Source organism: Podarcis muralis, chromosome 6 (assembly GCF_964188315.1).
Source record: "Podarcis muralis chromosome 6, rPodMur119.hap1.1, whole genome shotgun sequence".
Lineage (NCBI taxonomy): Eukaryota > Metazoa > Chordata > Lepidosauria > Squamata > Lacertidae > Podarcis > Podarcis muralis.
The window spans coordinates 22,177,464-22,194,425 of NC_135660.1; the positions used below are offsets into that span (position 1 = coordinate 22,177,464).

The 16,962-nt window shown below is 40.9% G+C and overlaps 1 protein-coding gene across 8 annotated transcripts in view; it reads left to right on the forward strand.

Moving 5' to 3' along the window:
• Positions 1 to 16,962, forward strand: part of PLCH1 (phospholipase C eta 1) — a 144,542-nt gene that overhangs the window by 124,867 nt on the left and 2,713 nt on the right. For 6 of the 8 annotated variants that reach the window (XM_077929851.1, XM_077929858.1, XM_077929852.1 and 3 more), the window contains 8 exons: positions 1,847 to 2,026; positions 2,879 to 2,986; positions 5,090 to 5,214; positions 6,671 to 6,755; positions 9,361 to 9,507; positions 10,149 to 10,228; positions 13,849 to 13,908; positions 14,449 to 14,815. In XM_077929851.1, coding sequence (XP_077785977.1) covers positions 1,847 to 2,026; positions 2,879 to 2,986; positions 5,090 to 5,214; positions 6,671 to 6,755; positions 9,361 to 9,507; positions 10,149 to 10,228; positions 13,849 to 13,908; positions 14,449 to 14,815 — 1,152 coding nt within the window. The remainder of the gene's footprint in view (positions 1 to 1,846; positions 2,027 to 2,878; positions 2,987 to 5,089; positions 5,215 to 6,670; positions 6,756 to 9,360; positions 9,508 to 10,148; positions 10,229 to 13,848; positions 13,909 to 14,448; positions 14,816 to 16,962) is intronic. The other 2 variants (XM_077929855.1, XM_077929856.1) reach the window with 1 other exon arrangement.

Sequence of the window (16,962 nt, forward strand, 5' to 3'; positions counted from 1 at the left end):
GAGACACCTTTCTTGATTCAAGCACATTTCAGCCAAGGTTGGCATGTCAAATGCAGATTGGGGTGAAATCATTGCATATTCCTGATGAGCATCTTCAGAGAAGTAGTCAAAATCCAGCTGGAAACATGCTGACAGCTCTTTCATGGAACAATCCCATCTAGTGAAAATAGTTGGAGTTTTCTGAATTACACAGCGGGAATTTCTCGATTCTCTAATCAGGGCTTTTTTTTAAAAAAAATGTTTGGCACAAGCAAAACAGAAACATCAAACCTGAGAGTGGATAAATAATTTGGTATCCTTTCCCTCCCCTACAAAAAAAAAAGGGGGGGGGGGACGTGAGCCAATCCTAGAAAAACATGATTGCAGTGAGAGAGTTAAACCCATGCTTAGTTCTTTTTCAGCTGAAATTATAGCCCATATTTCTAGTCCTTATGACTGCAAAATTAGGCTTCAAGTTGAGTTTGCATCACCTGGTAAGCCTTAGAAGTGTAAGGAGGGACCAAGGTCTGAGACTCAGTATTCTGGCCCCTTCCCTGCCACTTCAGCAAATATTACAAATGTGTTTAATTTTATAATTATTTCAACAGTCCATGAAATTGACTGGTGTTTTTTTCTGTTGCAGAACTTGTCTTGATTCAAAATTATGAACATATCTGTTTTGTTAGAAGTGCAGGCTTCATGCAGCTTTGATATTGAGACCAATTTCTTCCAGAAATGCCTTGAGAAATTTGGTCCTGTCCTCTTTTGAATTCTCCACGCGTGCTTAATATATATTCGACTCATGAAAGCCTGTTTGAATGCAGTGCTTTGCAAAGAATAGCACTCGTGGTCCTCCCCCCCACCTCAAAACGCGCATCATCTGAATATTAGACATTCTCCATTTAGATAAATAGTTTTGTATTTGAACATCTTGGAGGAACTAGTCATGACACTGAACATGTGTTTTGTTTGATAATGCAATTGTAGATATGGTTCGAAAATGCCAACTTGAATGGTTATGTATAGGAAACTAAACTTATTTCAATGCCCATTATATTTGGTGAGTGAGGCTATAGCAAACAGCCACCTTGTAACAAAAGGGGGAGTATTTGATCATGTTGCCTTGGTAAATGGCGGCTGTGTTCGCTTCCCATACCCATAGACTTCATTTGCCCACACTGAAAGCATAGCATAGCATAGCACCATTACATTTGCAGCATGACCCTGACTGTCTGAGATGACTTCTTTCCCACCCCCTTTTTAATTAGTTATTCATTACAAAAAAATTAAATCTATTTGTTACAAATGAATGCTTTCCACTTGCAGAGCTTTAAATAGTCAAGTCAAACATGCTGCCATTTGCCAAGTGAAGAAATTATGTTTTGGGCTGGTCTCTCACTCAGAATTTAAAGTCGTCAAGAAAGGTGAAGGTGTCGGTCCTTCTCCTGTTTCTGAAATTGAGTTTTCACCTTCGTTGTCAGGAAAATATTTCTCATTGAGGCCCAGGGCAGCTCGATAGACAAAGGTGTTCTCGTGAGTCTGGAGGGCTTTGATTTCCTCCAGGCCCCTGAGCTGTTTCACCAAAAGAAAGTGTTTCAAGTAAAAAGTGGCCCTGAAGCAACAGATCAGAGGAAATAACAGCTGTTTAAAAATGCACATTTAGAGGGGAGGGGAGGCTTTGAGCATAACTCCTCAAAAGCACATTTATTTCCAAATTGCCCTCAGGCAAACGTGGGGTGCAATACTAGTGTGTGTGTGTGTGTGTGTGTGTGTGTGTGTGTGTGTACATTTGTGTGTACACAACACATGTCGTGCCATACTTGACCATATCTTCTTTTCCTTGGTTATTTTCCTTTTCAACATGCAGGATCTGTGGGGAATGTGTTATCCTTCAGCGAGTCGAGAGCACACCAGGTGGTGCAACAGAAGGCAGAGCAGTTTATGCTTTATAACCAGAAGCAGCTCACCAGAATCTACCCATCTGCATATCGGATTGACTCCAGCAACTTCAACCCTTTGGCATATTGGAACGTGGGCTGCCAGCTAGGTGAGTGTTGCAGTGTACACGTGCGAGGTATATGCACACAATACCCAGGTGCCCGTTGATCTACTTTCACCACATTTTTTCAGATGTCCCTATCCCAGCTGCCTGCTAGATGGGGAGGAAGATAAGGGAGAAGAGTGTCAGAAAGTTATGAAATGATATTCGCTGTTGCTTGAAACCCTATTGTTAGGAAATTACACCATACTGATGTTTTACCAGACTGCAGTAAAGCATTTTTTAAAACTGGCAAGAGAGAAGGAAAGGGGGGGGGGTGTCAGAAAAGAATAGGGATGTCAGAAGGAAGAGGAGAGCTGTTGGAAAGAGAGAAAAGAGGTGTTGCATAGAAATAAGGGGGGGGGAGGTATGTCCACTTTTGGTTCAGAACTCACCAACTTTTGACTTTGGCACTACATGCTACCAGCATGTAGCTCCTAACAGATTGCCCAAGAGGGAATGCAGCCTTCAAGAGAAATATAAACTTTGTTCATTAAATCCCATTTATCTGCTTAAAATCAAAGGCAATTGCATTATGGGGAGGGGGAAAGCGTACAAAACTATTTTATGGGCAGGATCCAGGCTAACTTAGACTGCAGTCTCAACCCCAGTTGCCCGAGAGTAAGCCCCATTGAATTCAATAGGACTCAACCTTTGAGTAGACATGGTTAAAATTGTAGGTTGAATCTCGTTTCCATTGAAATTAACGAGCCAAGTTAGTCATTAGGTCCCTTTGATTTCAGTAGGGATGAAGCACCACTAACTTAACTCTGGGTTTACCTTTATGAGCAGAAACCACACAAGGTTTTGTTAGATGCATGTGAAGTTTATGAGTAACACAAGCTGTTGCTAATTTCACAGTGGCGTTAAACTATCAGTCTGATGGGCGTGTGATGCAGTTGAACCAAGCCAAGTTCAGGATGAATGGCAACTGTGGATACGTCCTGAAACCCCAACAGATGTGCAAAGGTAGTACCATTCAATGCATTTTAGTCCTGCAATGCTATTATACATGCATTATAAGGATGGGAGGCCTGTGGCCTACCAGATATATATTTTTAATATCTATATCTATATCTATATCATCTATATCTATATCTATATCTATATCTATATCTATATCATCTATATCTATATCATCTATATCTACTGTTTTTATTTATTTCATGGTACAGAAGATAAATTTTGAGAAAACAATTGTTACAACAGTAAACAACAAGTAACTTGTCATGTGTTAAAGTTTCGTTTGATTGCTCTAAGAGATCACACCACATTTCCCCATGAGTGCTGGGTGGATTCCTGCCACGGTCTGATCTGTTTATGTATTCAATAAACATTTGACACATGTTATAAAAGGAATATGGATTGCGTTTGCCCTTTGCCGCTCTCGCCTGGCATGTTAGTTTCTCAGCCAATGCTATTGACCATACTCTGTTACACCAAGAATCAATGTTCATTCAGCCCATCACCGGTTTTCCAACATCTGGCTATCTCCAAACGAGCAGGAGTTAATAGAAAGGATAAGAGGTCATGTTTAGGATAATCATGAGCAGACAGAATCCTAAGCCCAAGTAGTGATAGTGCAGCAGACATTTCAATCAAGCTTATTTATTTGAAGACAGCATTCCAGAAGCGTTTGATGATGTCACAACACCACCACATATGGAAATATGTACCTTTTGACTGTGCATCCCCTGCAACAATTGGGATTGACTCCTTTAGATATTCAGGGTAACCTCACCGGTGTATAATGCCGCCTACGCAGACATTTTAATGAGGCTTCCCTTATTTTTGCAGAAGCAGATTTCAACAGTCTCTCAGACCACAAAGCCATCCAGTTTTCATTTGGTATTTCTAGGTCCACTTCCCATGGCGTTCTGTGTACAATAGATTGCCATATTCTAGTGTTATTAGAGCTTTATAAATTGAGGAAGCTATGCCTATCAGACATTGCTGAACTACAACTCCCTTTATACTTGATCATTGAACATACAGGCTGGGAAATGTAGTCCAACAACATCTTGAGAGCCACAGGCTCACCATCTTTATTGTCAACAATCAGGCTGCAATATGTTCATTAATGGTAATAACGACAGTCCTTTGACAGTGATAAATTTCCAGGCAAAGCTGATAGAGATAAAAGACGTGACTTGTTGAAGGGTGGGGTAGAAGTGCCTAAAATAAGCATAAAACTTATGGCGGAACCATTGCATTAACTGATTAACACAGATCTGATCTTTTATCGCATGGCCAGTGCTGGATTTATGTATAAGCTAAACAAGCTATTGCTTAGGGCCCCAGTCTCTTGGGGGCCCCAAAAAAATTTAAAGGAAAGAAACAACTAGATGTACATTTCCAAAATATAAGATAAAAAAACAAATAAAATAAAACCTACATACAGCAAGAGTGTTTTGTGTTGTGTAGGCTCCTATTTGTTATGTGCAAATGGCTTTAGATACCTATTAGGTCCATAAATTACCATATACAGTGGTACCTCGGGTTAAGAACTTAATTAGTTCTGGAGGTCTGTTCTTAACCTGAAACTGTTCTTAACCTGAAGCACCACTTTAGCTAATGGGGCCTCCTGCTGCTGCTGCTGCTGCTGCACGATTCTGCTGTTCTCATCCTGAAGCAAAGTTCTTAACCCGAGGTAATATTTCTGGGTTAGCAGCATCTGTAACCTGAAGCGTATGTAACCTGAAGCATATGTAACCCGAGGTACCACTGTAGCTTATATTCAACACAAAAAACAGCGACCATTTGTTGTTGACAGAGGACAGATGGATATATAAAGGGTCCCATTACCTTCAGTAGCTTAGGGTCTCATCAGACCTAAATCCAGCCCTGGCCACAGCCAATGAATTATGTATGTGAAGTACCTGCAGTAATCCAGATTGGCAGGCAAACACATCCCCAGAATAAAAGAAGAAAAAAATTCTGGGAGTGGGGATCATTGCATAGTTGAATTTGTATGTTACTTGTTGACTGCCTGCTTTCATTTAGAAGTGCATAAGACACACATAACTCCTTATCTGAAGGACTGTATCCTTATGTACTCTTTCCACCCTCTAGGGACGTTCAATCCCTATTCTACAGATCCACTGCCTGCTTTCCCTAAGAAGCAACTTCTCCTCAAAATCATCAGTGGGCAGCAGCTACCGAAACCTCCGGACTCAGTGTTAGGAGACAGAGGAGAGGTAAACAATCTTGATGATAGCTTTTGTGGTTTTCCAGTCTCTGAGTATGGATGTTCACATTGCCTACAGCACTTCTTAAGGATATGCACACCTGAATTTTATTCACTCGCAGCTGCTATCTTAGTGTGGGATAAACATCTTATTAATTTATCATTGCGCTGAAGGCTAAATTGTGAAATTCGCCATGCATTTCTGTTTAATGATTTAGGGATATATTCCCTGAAAGTTTCTGGCTTGGGAGTTTGCAATAATTTGTATCTTTACGGTTTCATAATGTTCAAAATACAAAGGTGGGGGCTTATGAGCACAGGCATATCTCTTCTCTATAGAGTTAATGCAGCTAGAGAAGGCACCCTGCTCACATAGTCGCCTTTTCTGTTTACTCAACACTTGGCCTCATTACTGCATTTTCTGTTCACCTTTCATGACACATTGGATTGCACCCTGGAGGGACGGAAGGGTTCGTTAATAAAATTTGTCCTCTTGACAGCGTGGTGCAATGAAGCAGCTACTTAACTCTTTAATGTGAAGTACATGTTAGAAAATTGGTGGACTGCCCTCCCTGTTGGGGGGCATCTGTCTCCCTCATTAACATTCAGGAGGAGTTTAAAAACATTTCCGCTCACCCAGGCATTTGGTGGCTGAGAGAAACTGTTCCTGCAAACCTTGCTCAGCTGTGAGCCTATGTCTTCAGAGATGTGTTCGATGTTTTTAGATGTTCCAAACATGTTTTTATTTTAGGTTTAATTGCACTGCTTTCTTGCTTTCTCTCCTGGACTCCTGTGGGAGGAAGGGCAAGATAGAAATTTGAAAAACAAACAAACATAAAGAAACATTTTAAGCAACATGCTGATATTTAGAACAGACAAGTGAAACAAATTTCCATTAGTAAAAATAAGAGCTTGGATTATGGCTCTGCAAGATCTCAGGAAGGGAAGTCTGTCTTAGGATTCTTTAACAGGTTATTTAAGGAACCTGTGGCCCTTCAGATGCTATCTGGATCCAACTCCCATCTACCTCAGCCAGTCAAGGATGGTGTGAGTTGTAGTTCCAGCAACATCAGAAGGACCCCAAATGCTAGTGATGTTAAGAATGTTCTCAAGCACAGAGCTGTGGGCCACAATATTCTCATTGTGAGGGAGTGCTAGACTTGAGCCCCAAATTGCCTGAAAACAGCCTATGCTTGTCTCCAGAATCCTAATGATCTCTCTCAGCCCCTTGCTATAAAAGAATTATCAAGACTGCAACAGATGAATCCACATTTTGGCTTCTGAACAAATTCAAGCCTCAACTTTTGCTTTTAATTACTTGGTTGTGATCTAATATAATGGAAAAATTGTAACCTAATATATTATGCTGGTAGGTCTATAAAATTGCTGTCTTGCGGGCACGCTTTGGAAAGATGAAATAATTATTTGAGATGTGTATTTTCTGTTTCCAAAAATGTCTCAAGCAGATAATCGATCCATTTGTTGAGGTGGAAATTATTGGGTTACCGGTCGACTGCTGCAAAGACCAGACCAGGGTGGTGGATGACAATGGTAAGAGGCTGCAAGCTGTATGTATGTTTGTTATATGCAAGCTGTAAGTGTTGTTAGGAGGGATTGATTGTAAAACTGCTCTGGAAAATGTAGCTTTGTGAGGAGAATGGGGGTCTCCTAAGAACTCTCAAAAACCTTAACAAACCACAGCTCCCAGAATTCTTTGGGTAAAGCTATGACTGTTTAAGGTGATATCATATTGTTTTAAGTGTATGTTATGAGTGTGGCCTTAATAATGTTCCTTCAGGTATTCAATTTCTCATCTCCTGCCAATTTCAGTTCCCCATTTCTACTGGGCATATGTGATTAGCATTATTTTTATATCATCTCAGTACTTTTCCATTATTCAAGACACTTGCCATTTTGCCTATATTCTTCTTTGCCTCCTATTTTGGCTAAGTCTCCATCTGCGAATCTACAGTTTGCACTTCTTTATTGTGAAATTTGGCTTTTTCTTTCTGCCAGCAACAATGAGCGCTTTTGAAATCAGAATATCAAGCACAGTTTTCCAGAATGAGTTGGAGTCTAATATATATATCCCATGCTACCACTAATTAATATTAAACAATTGAATGTATTGCTTCGTGAAGATTCACCAGAGCCCTCCAAAAGGGACTGCCCAAAGGTTAAGTTATCACTAAGCACAAGTTATGCGGACAGAATCTGATGTTCATTTTAGCAGATATGATCAGTATGAATGACAGTTGTTATAAAGAGTAGGCTCAAATTCTGTAGATAATGAGAAGGTTAGAGAATGGGTTAAAAAAAATCCTCCTTATCGAGAGTTATGGAAGAGGGCAGGGCCAAGCAATTACTGAATTTCTGTCACAATGGACAGGAAGCGACAGCACTGAAAATTTGTGTTAGCTAACACAATACTCAGAAACAGCCATTCAGAAGAGCTAACAAAAATGTCATATTATTTGTTGAATGGCTATTGATTTCTTCATCACTGCCAGTGTCAGGGTAAGAAATAATTGCTTGTCCTCCTGCTCTATCAAGCTTTGGAGCTACCTTTTGGTAGATGGCCTTATTTTCACCCCTGAACTTTCAACTTTCTCTTTTCTGTTGGAATAGCAAGTTAAAGAGGTCACTTCTCCTTTTCTTGGTCATTGCATTTTATCAGGGAACATGTTAAAAAAAGGAGAGAAAGAAGCATGTCAGTGGATTTCTTGTTTGTTTGAGTTAAAGTCATCTATAGCATCAATACTGGGCACCCCCCCCCAAATATTCATTTTATAACACAACTAAACAGCACAAACAGAAAAACAGTACAAACAAATTCTTGTCTTATCCTTATTTTTTTCTAAACATTGTTAGGTGAGCTTCCCCAAGTCCCCCTATCTGATTTTCATTTTACCTCATCTTCAGCAGTTTACATATATCATAATTTCTAACCATTTTTTATCACGCTTACTTTTACCATAAAAATCTTCACATTTTCTCACTTACAAATACTATTTTAAAATACGCTATCTTCTACTTCTAACCCTACAGCCTATATCCACTTCCAAAGCCATTCTAAGATTTAAATATTAACGTATTTTTTCAAATATTCTTTAAACTTCTTCCAAACGTCTTCCACCATCTTTTCTCTATGGTCTCGGAGTCTCCCAGTCAGGTCGGCTAGTTCCATATAGTCAATACTGGGAATCCTGTGGCTGGGCCAGCCTTAGGCATTATTTGACCCCAATATTTGGTCCGCTCCCTGTCCCACTGTGGTTCCAGTCATGTCCCCTTTGTATTTGTGGGGGAAAGGGGATGCAACTTCTCATTTCATGCAGACTGACACTGTGCACTTAACCCCTTTATGTTAGTTGGGTACTTACTGGAGTGTTTTTGAGCATTGTGGCAATGGACTAGTTGAAATTTCATCTTGGCTCCTATTGCTAGAATTGACCTGAGAGCAGAGGATTTTGCCCGAGCTCAGAAATGCTCCAAAATGTCCATGGGTTGTGCTCACAAGCACCACTCCTAATGTATGAGTGCGCACTGTCAAACCCACTCATATCAACAACCTTCTCATCTTGAGTGGGAAATGTCTGACATGTGACGAGGTCTCCTGTTCAGGCACAGCACCAGGGCAGTGTCTGATGCTTCATGGTAATACTTGGTAGGTACTGACAGCAATTATGGGGTAACAGCATATTTCAAAAAATTGCATAGCGTAAAAGAGAACTCAATTCACAAATAGTATAATTTGTGAATTGACCTTTAGTGCCTCACGTTGCACCTGTTTTTCTTGCCTCAATTTGGCCATGCACCAGTGTCAAGGAACATGCTTATAAACCTAAAAAAAGGATGATGATGAATATACTGTAATACACAGACTTTATTACAGTGTTCATGAGGCTTTAAGACGGTGGGTGAAATTACCTCTATTTTTGAATGGAATGCAGGATAACAGGAATTGCCAATTTCTGTATTCTTCAGAGATGCCATAATTTTCAGGTACTAGACTAAGAGCTGGAGTAACCCAACACAAAGTAAGACACCCCTTGGGCTTTCAGCGTAGACTCATTCGGTGGTTTGTTAATAGGTCGAGTACTTAGATGACTTGTTTCTCTTCCCGCAATTGACTACTTGTATTCTCTGCTCCTTACAGGGTTTAATCCTGTGTGGGAAGAAACTCTCACTTTCAACATCCACATGCCTGAGATAGCATTGGTTCGGTTTCTTGTCTGGGATCATGATCCAATCGGCCGAGACTTTGTTGGACAAAGGACTGTCGCCTTCAGCAGCCTTATGCCTGGTTAGTGGCTCGGCTTACCTATCTTTGATAGGCTGGCAGTATGGGTGAAATTGCAACATGTCTCAGCCTGTGCTGGTGCTGTAAATTTGTGGGATTGGAAGGGAGGGGGCTCTAACTAGGTTTCTTTTCTGCTCATGAAGCTTGAGATGTGGGGTTTTGTTGGAAAGAAGGATATGCATAGGCAAACAAGGCAAAACAGCTGTCTACATCAGAGTAGGAAGCCGAGTCAAGTCATTATGCGTGGCAGACTTTGTGACCAGGACTGAGTGGGGATTCTTGCAACTGATATCTTTGAGGGCCATTTTATTAGTCCTTCTGTCCCTGGACATTCAGGCTATGTTGCAGACGTTTGCGCCTAGACTAGTTGGGCCTAGACGGGAGTGCAACCTTTTTCTCTGGGTTGTGGACATAGCCATTATTGCTTGTGCCTTTACAACCTTGAAAAGCACATACTTCACATTTTCTGCCTAATGTCTCATGTGTACAAAGGGGAAGGTAAGAATAAGCTGAAGACTCATCATTGTCTTGTCTTATCCTCAGCCACCTAAAGCAGGCCTGTATATCCTATATTAACATGCATAGCTTGGTGTGGTAGCATCTTGACATACCAAATACTAATTGCTGGTTTCCACTTCCACCAGGCTACCGTCATGTTTATTTGGAGGGACTGACTGAAGCTTCTATATTTGTTCATGTAACAATCAATGAAATTTTTGGAAAGGTAAGGGGGAGTTATTGCCATTTTGCAGCCTACAGTGTGGTCTTCCGGAATTGTTGGTTTTATTCTCAGGACCGCAAGGGCCATTTTTCTCCATATGAACCAACCCAGACCCTGCAATCACCATCTGAGGCCCTTCTTCATGTGTCTCCTCCATGAGAGGTCCAGAGGGCGGCAACATGATAACAGGCTCCCTATTTGTGGAATGCTCTCCTCAGGGAAGCTGGCCTGAGACCTTCATTACATATTTTTAGGCACCAGGTGAAAATGGTTCTCTATAACCAGGCCTTTGTCTGATTAGCATTCTATAACCCTTTAAATATGCTTATGGGAGCGGTAGTTATCGGTTTGTTTTTGTTTCATTATGTATTTTGCATTCCCGTTTCGTATTTTTATGTCGTGAACCACCCTGTGATCTTCAGATGAAGGGCTGTATACTAATTTAATAAATAATAATTTAAATAATTAAAAAAAATCTTGTGTTGAGAAACATAACATATAATGAACGGTGATGAATCTGGGAAATAAAATATACCAGGCATGTCCAGCTTTCAAGACATTGCGATCTACTCCCACTATAAAAAAACTGGCAGTGATCTACCCATTGGATTGAGTGATCAACTGCGATCAACTACAGACCCCCCCCCCCCCGATCAACCAGTAGATCGCGATCGACCTCTTGGACATCCCTGAAATATACCATGCCTCTTTTCTAATGGAGCCCTCAGGGCAACTTCCAACATTATTCCACACAGGTGGTAGAAGAAGCATAGCATATTAAAAGAATATGGTGTAAAATTACAAAACAAGCAGTAAACGGAACATCAGGGTTTTTTTATTATTAGAAAACAAGTTACCCATTTTTAATGTATGTGATCCTGTCTCTAATGTTTGCCATATCTTCCCACCCCCACCCCAAACATAAAAGCATAAGAACAGTATTTCTGGATCAGGCTCAAAGTCCATCTGGTCCAATATCCTGTTTTGACCGTCCATGAATGAGTTGCTTAGTTCACTACCATGCTTCCAAAGTATACATTATTATTTAAAAGTCAGTGTCTGTAGCCCCTCTTCAGCTGTGGGGATCCATGGGCTTTAATATATAAAGGGGCTTACCTAAAATTTGCTAGTTAGCCCTATCCCCTAGATCCTGCTGTGTGTCATCGGTCTGAAGACGGCCCATGCCTTGCCCCAACTGTAATGTTCCAGCTTCTCTAATAAATTAATTAATTCTCCTTATCTCTGTTTGCGATCACTGGGGGAGCCAGTTCAATGGTTTGCAAGACTGGGAAGCGACCCTCAGCAAGAATTCACTTTTTTTCTGAGAGAAGAGGGTTCTATGGCATTTGCTTCTCATCTAAGCACTAAATGTAGTTATATATTGCAGCAGTCTTAATTGGGGTTTTGGTTTAGTTTTTAAAGGTAATTGATTTTCTTTTGAGGCTGAGTTTGGATGCATCTTAATTAAAAGCTGCCGCTATTCCATTTTGTTTCAGAAGATGGGAGATTTACATACTTGCTCCAAGTTTTAAAATGGCAAAAAGTCATCTTCATGAATCAAGCTTTTTCATAATTTCTGCCTTGGGTGGTTTTTTCTTTTTTTTTCATGTGGATGAATATTTTTTATAGCTGAGGGGTTGTAGCTCAGCTGGAGAATCAACGCTTTTCATGCAGAAAGTCCCAGATTCAACCCCTGCCATCTCTAGATTAGGCTGGGAAAACCTGCAGAGTTGCTGCCAGTCCGTGCATGTAATACTGAGCTAGGTGAACCAGTGGCATGACTGAATATAAGGCAGCTTGCTACTAGCAGTTCAAGAATCCATATAAGATCATGACACAACCAGAGAAATGCAATGTGGTGAATTAACAGAAAGGATTTTTAAAATGAGAAAAGGGAGTTTTTCTATCAATATTTTTCATATCAATTACTGTATCAGTAAGTTGGGATTTGGGGACTTGATTTTTTTCCTCCCAGTACTAGGCATCAGTCTGATAAAACCCACCAGTGTCTATTATCTTCTTGCTTAAATGTTCCAGTGTTTCTTTTGACAGAAGGCTGAATGCATATTTTATGCTCAGCTCATATATTTTAATGAAGGCCACACCATTAATAACTGGATGCAATTTAGTAAGCACTGGTAGGTCAAACTGGTTAAGAGTCTTAGTCTGCCTTACAGGAGGGGGCACGCCTGTAACAGAAGCCTGGAAGCCATGTCATCTAGATACAACATTAGAGGACAAAATCCTCTTTTCCCAATAGCTCCAGACAAGTATCTTTGCTCAAGCACCTATATAGATTTTCTTCCAATAGCTGCATTTAGATGTGACAATAAACAACTTCCACCTTCTCGAGTGGAACCACAAAGAGGAGACTGGAAGCTTTTGCTTCTGTTTTCCCACAGTTCACCACAGTTCACAGTTTGCTTCTGTTTTCCCACAGTTCATTTTATCAAAACCGTCACAAATTGTGGTTAATCTTAATTATGTTTTACTGAACAAGTCCCCTTTGAACCTTGGTTTTATGGTTCTGGCTTATTGCAGTGAATCCTAGGTTAAACACAGTTTAGGGTTTGAATGTAATTCTAAACTGTGGTTAAATCATAGGAAGAGGTGGGCAAACGAGTTAACCCAAGGCTCACCTAGGCTCATTCCTCTACCAACAACCATGGTTTATTGTTACAACCGAACACCTGCTATGAGTCAGGCACAAGTGATCTCTGACCTTCACAGCTTCATAATCTGAAATCATCAATTTGTCTTTCACTCTCAGTGGGTAAGGAGAGCTAGAGATTACTTGATTTACTGTGGCATGCAATTCCTGAAGACTTCCCTCCAGATGTTGTTGATGATTATAGATGCCTACAACTCCCACAACCTCTGATTGTTGCCCAAGCTGGCTTGGGTGGATGGGAGCTGGTGCCAAACAACATCTGGAGGGCCTGGCCTACTGTACCTGTTATAGGATTACTATTGGAACCATAAAAATTGCCAGCTATTACTTGATGCCCTTCAGGACTGCAAGATAGTTCCGCTCTATTCTCATTAAACCAGATTTTAGACAATGGAATTTTGAGGTTAGACCCCTTTATCCACCTTGCTTGGTAGACGTGGTTTATTGTCAAATAAAACAGTGTTTGTTTGGTACAGTGAATTTATGGCTGCTGTTGATTGGCACACCCTTCCTTCCCTTTTATGTTTCTCCCCTGTCTACCTAGAGCTTGAGGCTGTTGCTTTTTCTTCCTTGTTACTCAAGTTTTGTGGCTTTGAGTAACTCTCTTTTCCCTGGCGCATCCTTGCTTGGTGGAGATTCCTTTATTGTTGCTGCATGGACATAGAACTTTGGCACATTGTCTCAGGGCTTATTTTAAATAGGTGATGTATAAATGGGCGTTTAGAAGCCAAAGATATCTACCAGTCTCTAGTTCTGAGAAATGTGCAGAGATAAAACGAGTAGATCAGGGGTTATAGCCAGATGTCCAGGTCTGATGGAATCCAACAGCATCCAAGAGAGCCATGTTGGCTACCCATAATTCTATGACAAACACGATGTATCCTGTTGTTTTCAATGTGCCCAAATTAATGGAAATTTAGCCCATCATTCTGTGCCTTTCTTTGCCTTTCAGTGGAGTCCCTTAATCCTCAACCCCAGTTATACTATAATGCACTTTCTAGGAGCCACAAAGGTAGCTTTTATTTAGCATGCCACTTCTGCACTTGCTGGGCGCTGATCGTCCTTTTTTTAAAGGAGACGCCCCTAACCGCATGATCCGTTAACTGCTGTGTCACTTCATTTCCCATCAAGCGTTTGAAACCTTGGCCTGCTGTTGCTGCATCGAAGTGGCCCATGTCATAAAATGCTCCTGGGCCCAGGGCAGCTTCTCACCCCAGGACATTTCTCGCAAGCTTGTCATGTGTGATTAGGAGGCCTCTCATAAAACTCCTCTGCTATCATGGCAGGCTGGCTTCCTGACAGAGAGAAATCCCCTCATACATGCATGAACTCATGGCAAGCAGTGCCTGCTTTCTCCTCAGTTGACCAGGTGTGGACTTGCTTGACTTGATCACTTTGTTTGCTTGCTTGCTTGCTTGGGATTCTTCTCCATTCATCACCCAAATAATGTACACAAGCAGCTGTTTAGAAATGTGTTTTGGTGTGGAATAGGCCACATTTTCAAAAACCGGTAGTATTTCCCTCCTTTCCGTTCTCTATTCTTCTTTTTTAGAACAAGCAACTGATAGGGCTCCGAGGGCTCTTTCACAAGAACCCCAAGCATAATTCTGTGGAAAACAGCGCTAATTACATTCGGAAGAGGTCGATTGGGGAACGTATTCTCCGACGCACTGCCAGCGCGCCAGCAAAGGGCAGGAAGAAGAGCAAAATGGGGTTTCAGGAAGTAACAGAGCTTAAGGAGAGTGTGTCTGAGGGAACCAATTTAAAAGAGAAGGAAGAGATCCTGAGGCGTACGAGTAGAAGCTTGCAGGCACGTCCCATCTCCATGCCAGTTGACAAATACCATCTGGTGGGCTTGCCATTACCAGATCAGGAGGCACCTCCTGTTGCTGACAACACCAAAACCGAAAATACTTCTGGTAAGTTCCTTCTATAGAGGCCTCATAAATGCTTCTTAAAAACATATACATGTATTCAAGCTTTCATGGATTCTGACTCTTGATTATTATTATTTTGGTGATAGTTGCACTTTTACCTAGTTTCTAGGAAATCTTGCTGAATGTTGTTTCTATTTTTTATTTAATGTAAAAGTGTTAAATCCTATTGCCCGTGGTGTCAGAGAGAAAATCTTCAACATATCATAGGCATAGGTATAGGTGAACCTTAAATTATCCATACGAGAATAAATTCAGTATCAGGCTGTGGGACAGCAAATGGGCTTTATTTATTTTTCTTTCCTGGTATATCTAACCTCTGATAACCGCAGTAGCCATAAATGATTAGATTCTGCTTATTTCTTACTCATTTAAAGTTACAACAAACGCAAGAGTAAGGAATATCTTGGAAATACACCAGCATTTCTATCAGCTTTAGTGGTTTTTAGTTTTTATGGGACGTGGGTGGCGCTGTGGTCTAAGCCACTGAGCTCCTTGGGCTTGCCGATCAGAAGGTCGGTGGTTCGAATCCCCATGACGGGGTGAGCTCCCGTTGCTAGGTCCCAGCTTCTGCCAACCTAGCAATTCAAAAGCACGCCAAAAAAGTGCAAGTAGATAAATAGGTACCGCTCCGGTGGGAAGGTAAACGGCATTTCTGTGCATTGCTCTGGTTTTGGTGTTCTGTTGTGCCAGAAGTGACTTAGTCATGCTGGACACATGACCCGGGAAAACTGTCTGCGGACAAACGCCGGCTCCCTTGGCCTGTAAAGCGAGATGAGTGTTGCAACCCCAGAGTCGTCTGCGACTGGACTGAACTGTCAGGGGTCCTTTACCTTTACCTTTAGTGAGTATGCCACTGTGATGACCATTCCTGGAGCAAGATAGCTTGACCACAATAGTCAAAAGTATTCATACCTTCAAGACGAAATGGCAAAAATGCACTCTCTGTGAGGCTTCATTTGCCATTGGCCTGGAAGCTGCCACATGATTATTGACAGGAGTGAGCATATTATACCTCTGTTCAAAGGTGTGCACAGGCTGCCCATTGGTTAATGGAACAGGCTGAAGATTTTGCTATTAGTACATAAAGTCCTTAATAGCTTGAGACCAGTTTACTTGACAAATCGCCTTGCCCACAGCCACTTTCATCTGCGGAGTTTGCGCTTCCTTGGAGGTTTTTGAGCATAGGTTGGACGGCCATCTGTCAAGGATGCTTTAGCTGAGATTCCTGCATTGCAGGGGGTTAGACTAGATGACCTTGGGCCCCTTCAAGCTCTAAGATTCTATGATTCTAAGTGCCACATGATGTCCATTCTGCATCTGCTAGGTGTTGAAATTTCAGTGTGGCTGCATCAGTGACTTCTCTATATTGTTTTAGACACCTGCTAAAACCTTTTATTTTATTGAAACGAGCCTATTTGGTTATATAATTTATTATTTGCTTTTACATTTTGCTGATTTTATCCATTTACTGTTGATAATTATTTTATATTAATGTTTATTGCTTGCAGATTTTTTTTAAATTAAGCAGCTTATATTTTTCTAAATATAAATAACTAAAGGGGGGCCTTGACCTTTGTAAATCTTGGCATGGTCAAACTTGTGTTCAAACCCTCTTCTTTTTGCTTATCCAACAGTCAGGTGCTTTTAAAAAATAAAAATAAAAATCCATAGACAGGAAATTGGAAAAGGTCCCTATATATCCTTACTAACTCTAGAGGTAATAGGTCTGCATATGAATAGATTCCAATATCTGTGATCCTACTGTGTCATCGAGACGTTATGCAACAGTGATGAAGATTAGCCTGTTTCATGGCAGTCTTGAAAGCGTTTTAATCTGACATCACTCTTCAGTTCCTAGAATTATAGATATGCAGAAATAGCGAGAAACAAAATGTACCAGTGAAACTGAAAAGGAAAAGTCACTTTCTTTTCATGAAAGCCAGATGCTTGTCTGAGGTCACTATGCATGGGAGTCCAGGATTTGGACGTGTAATTCAAGAATTTTGATAAGCATGCCTCTTGTTTGCAGATGGTGTTTTAACAGAGCTGTTTTGTTCTGTCTTTGTTTGCCATGCTTCTGTATAGTACAAATCTGAATAGGAACCCAGCTGAAGGTAATGGTTATGGTA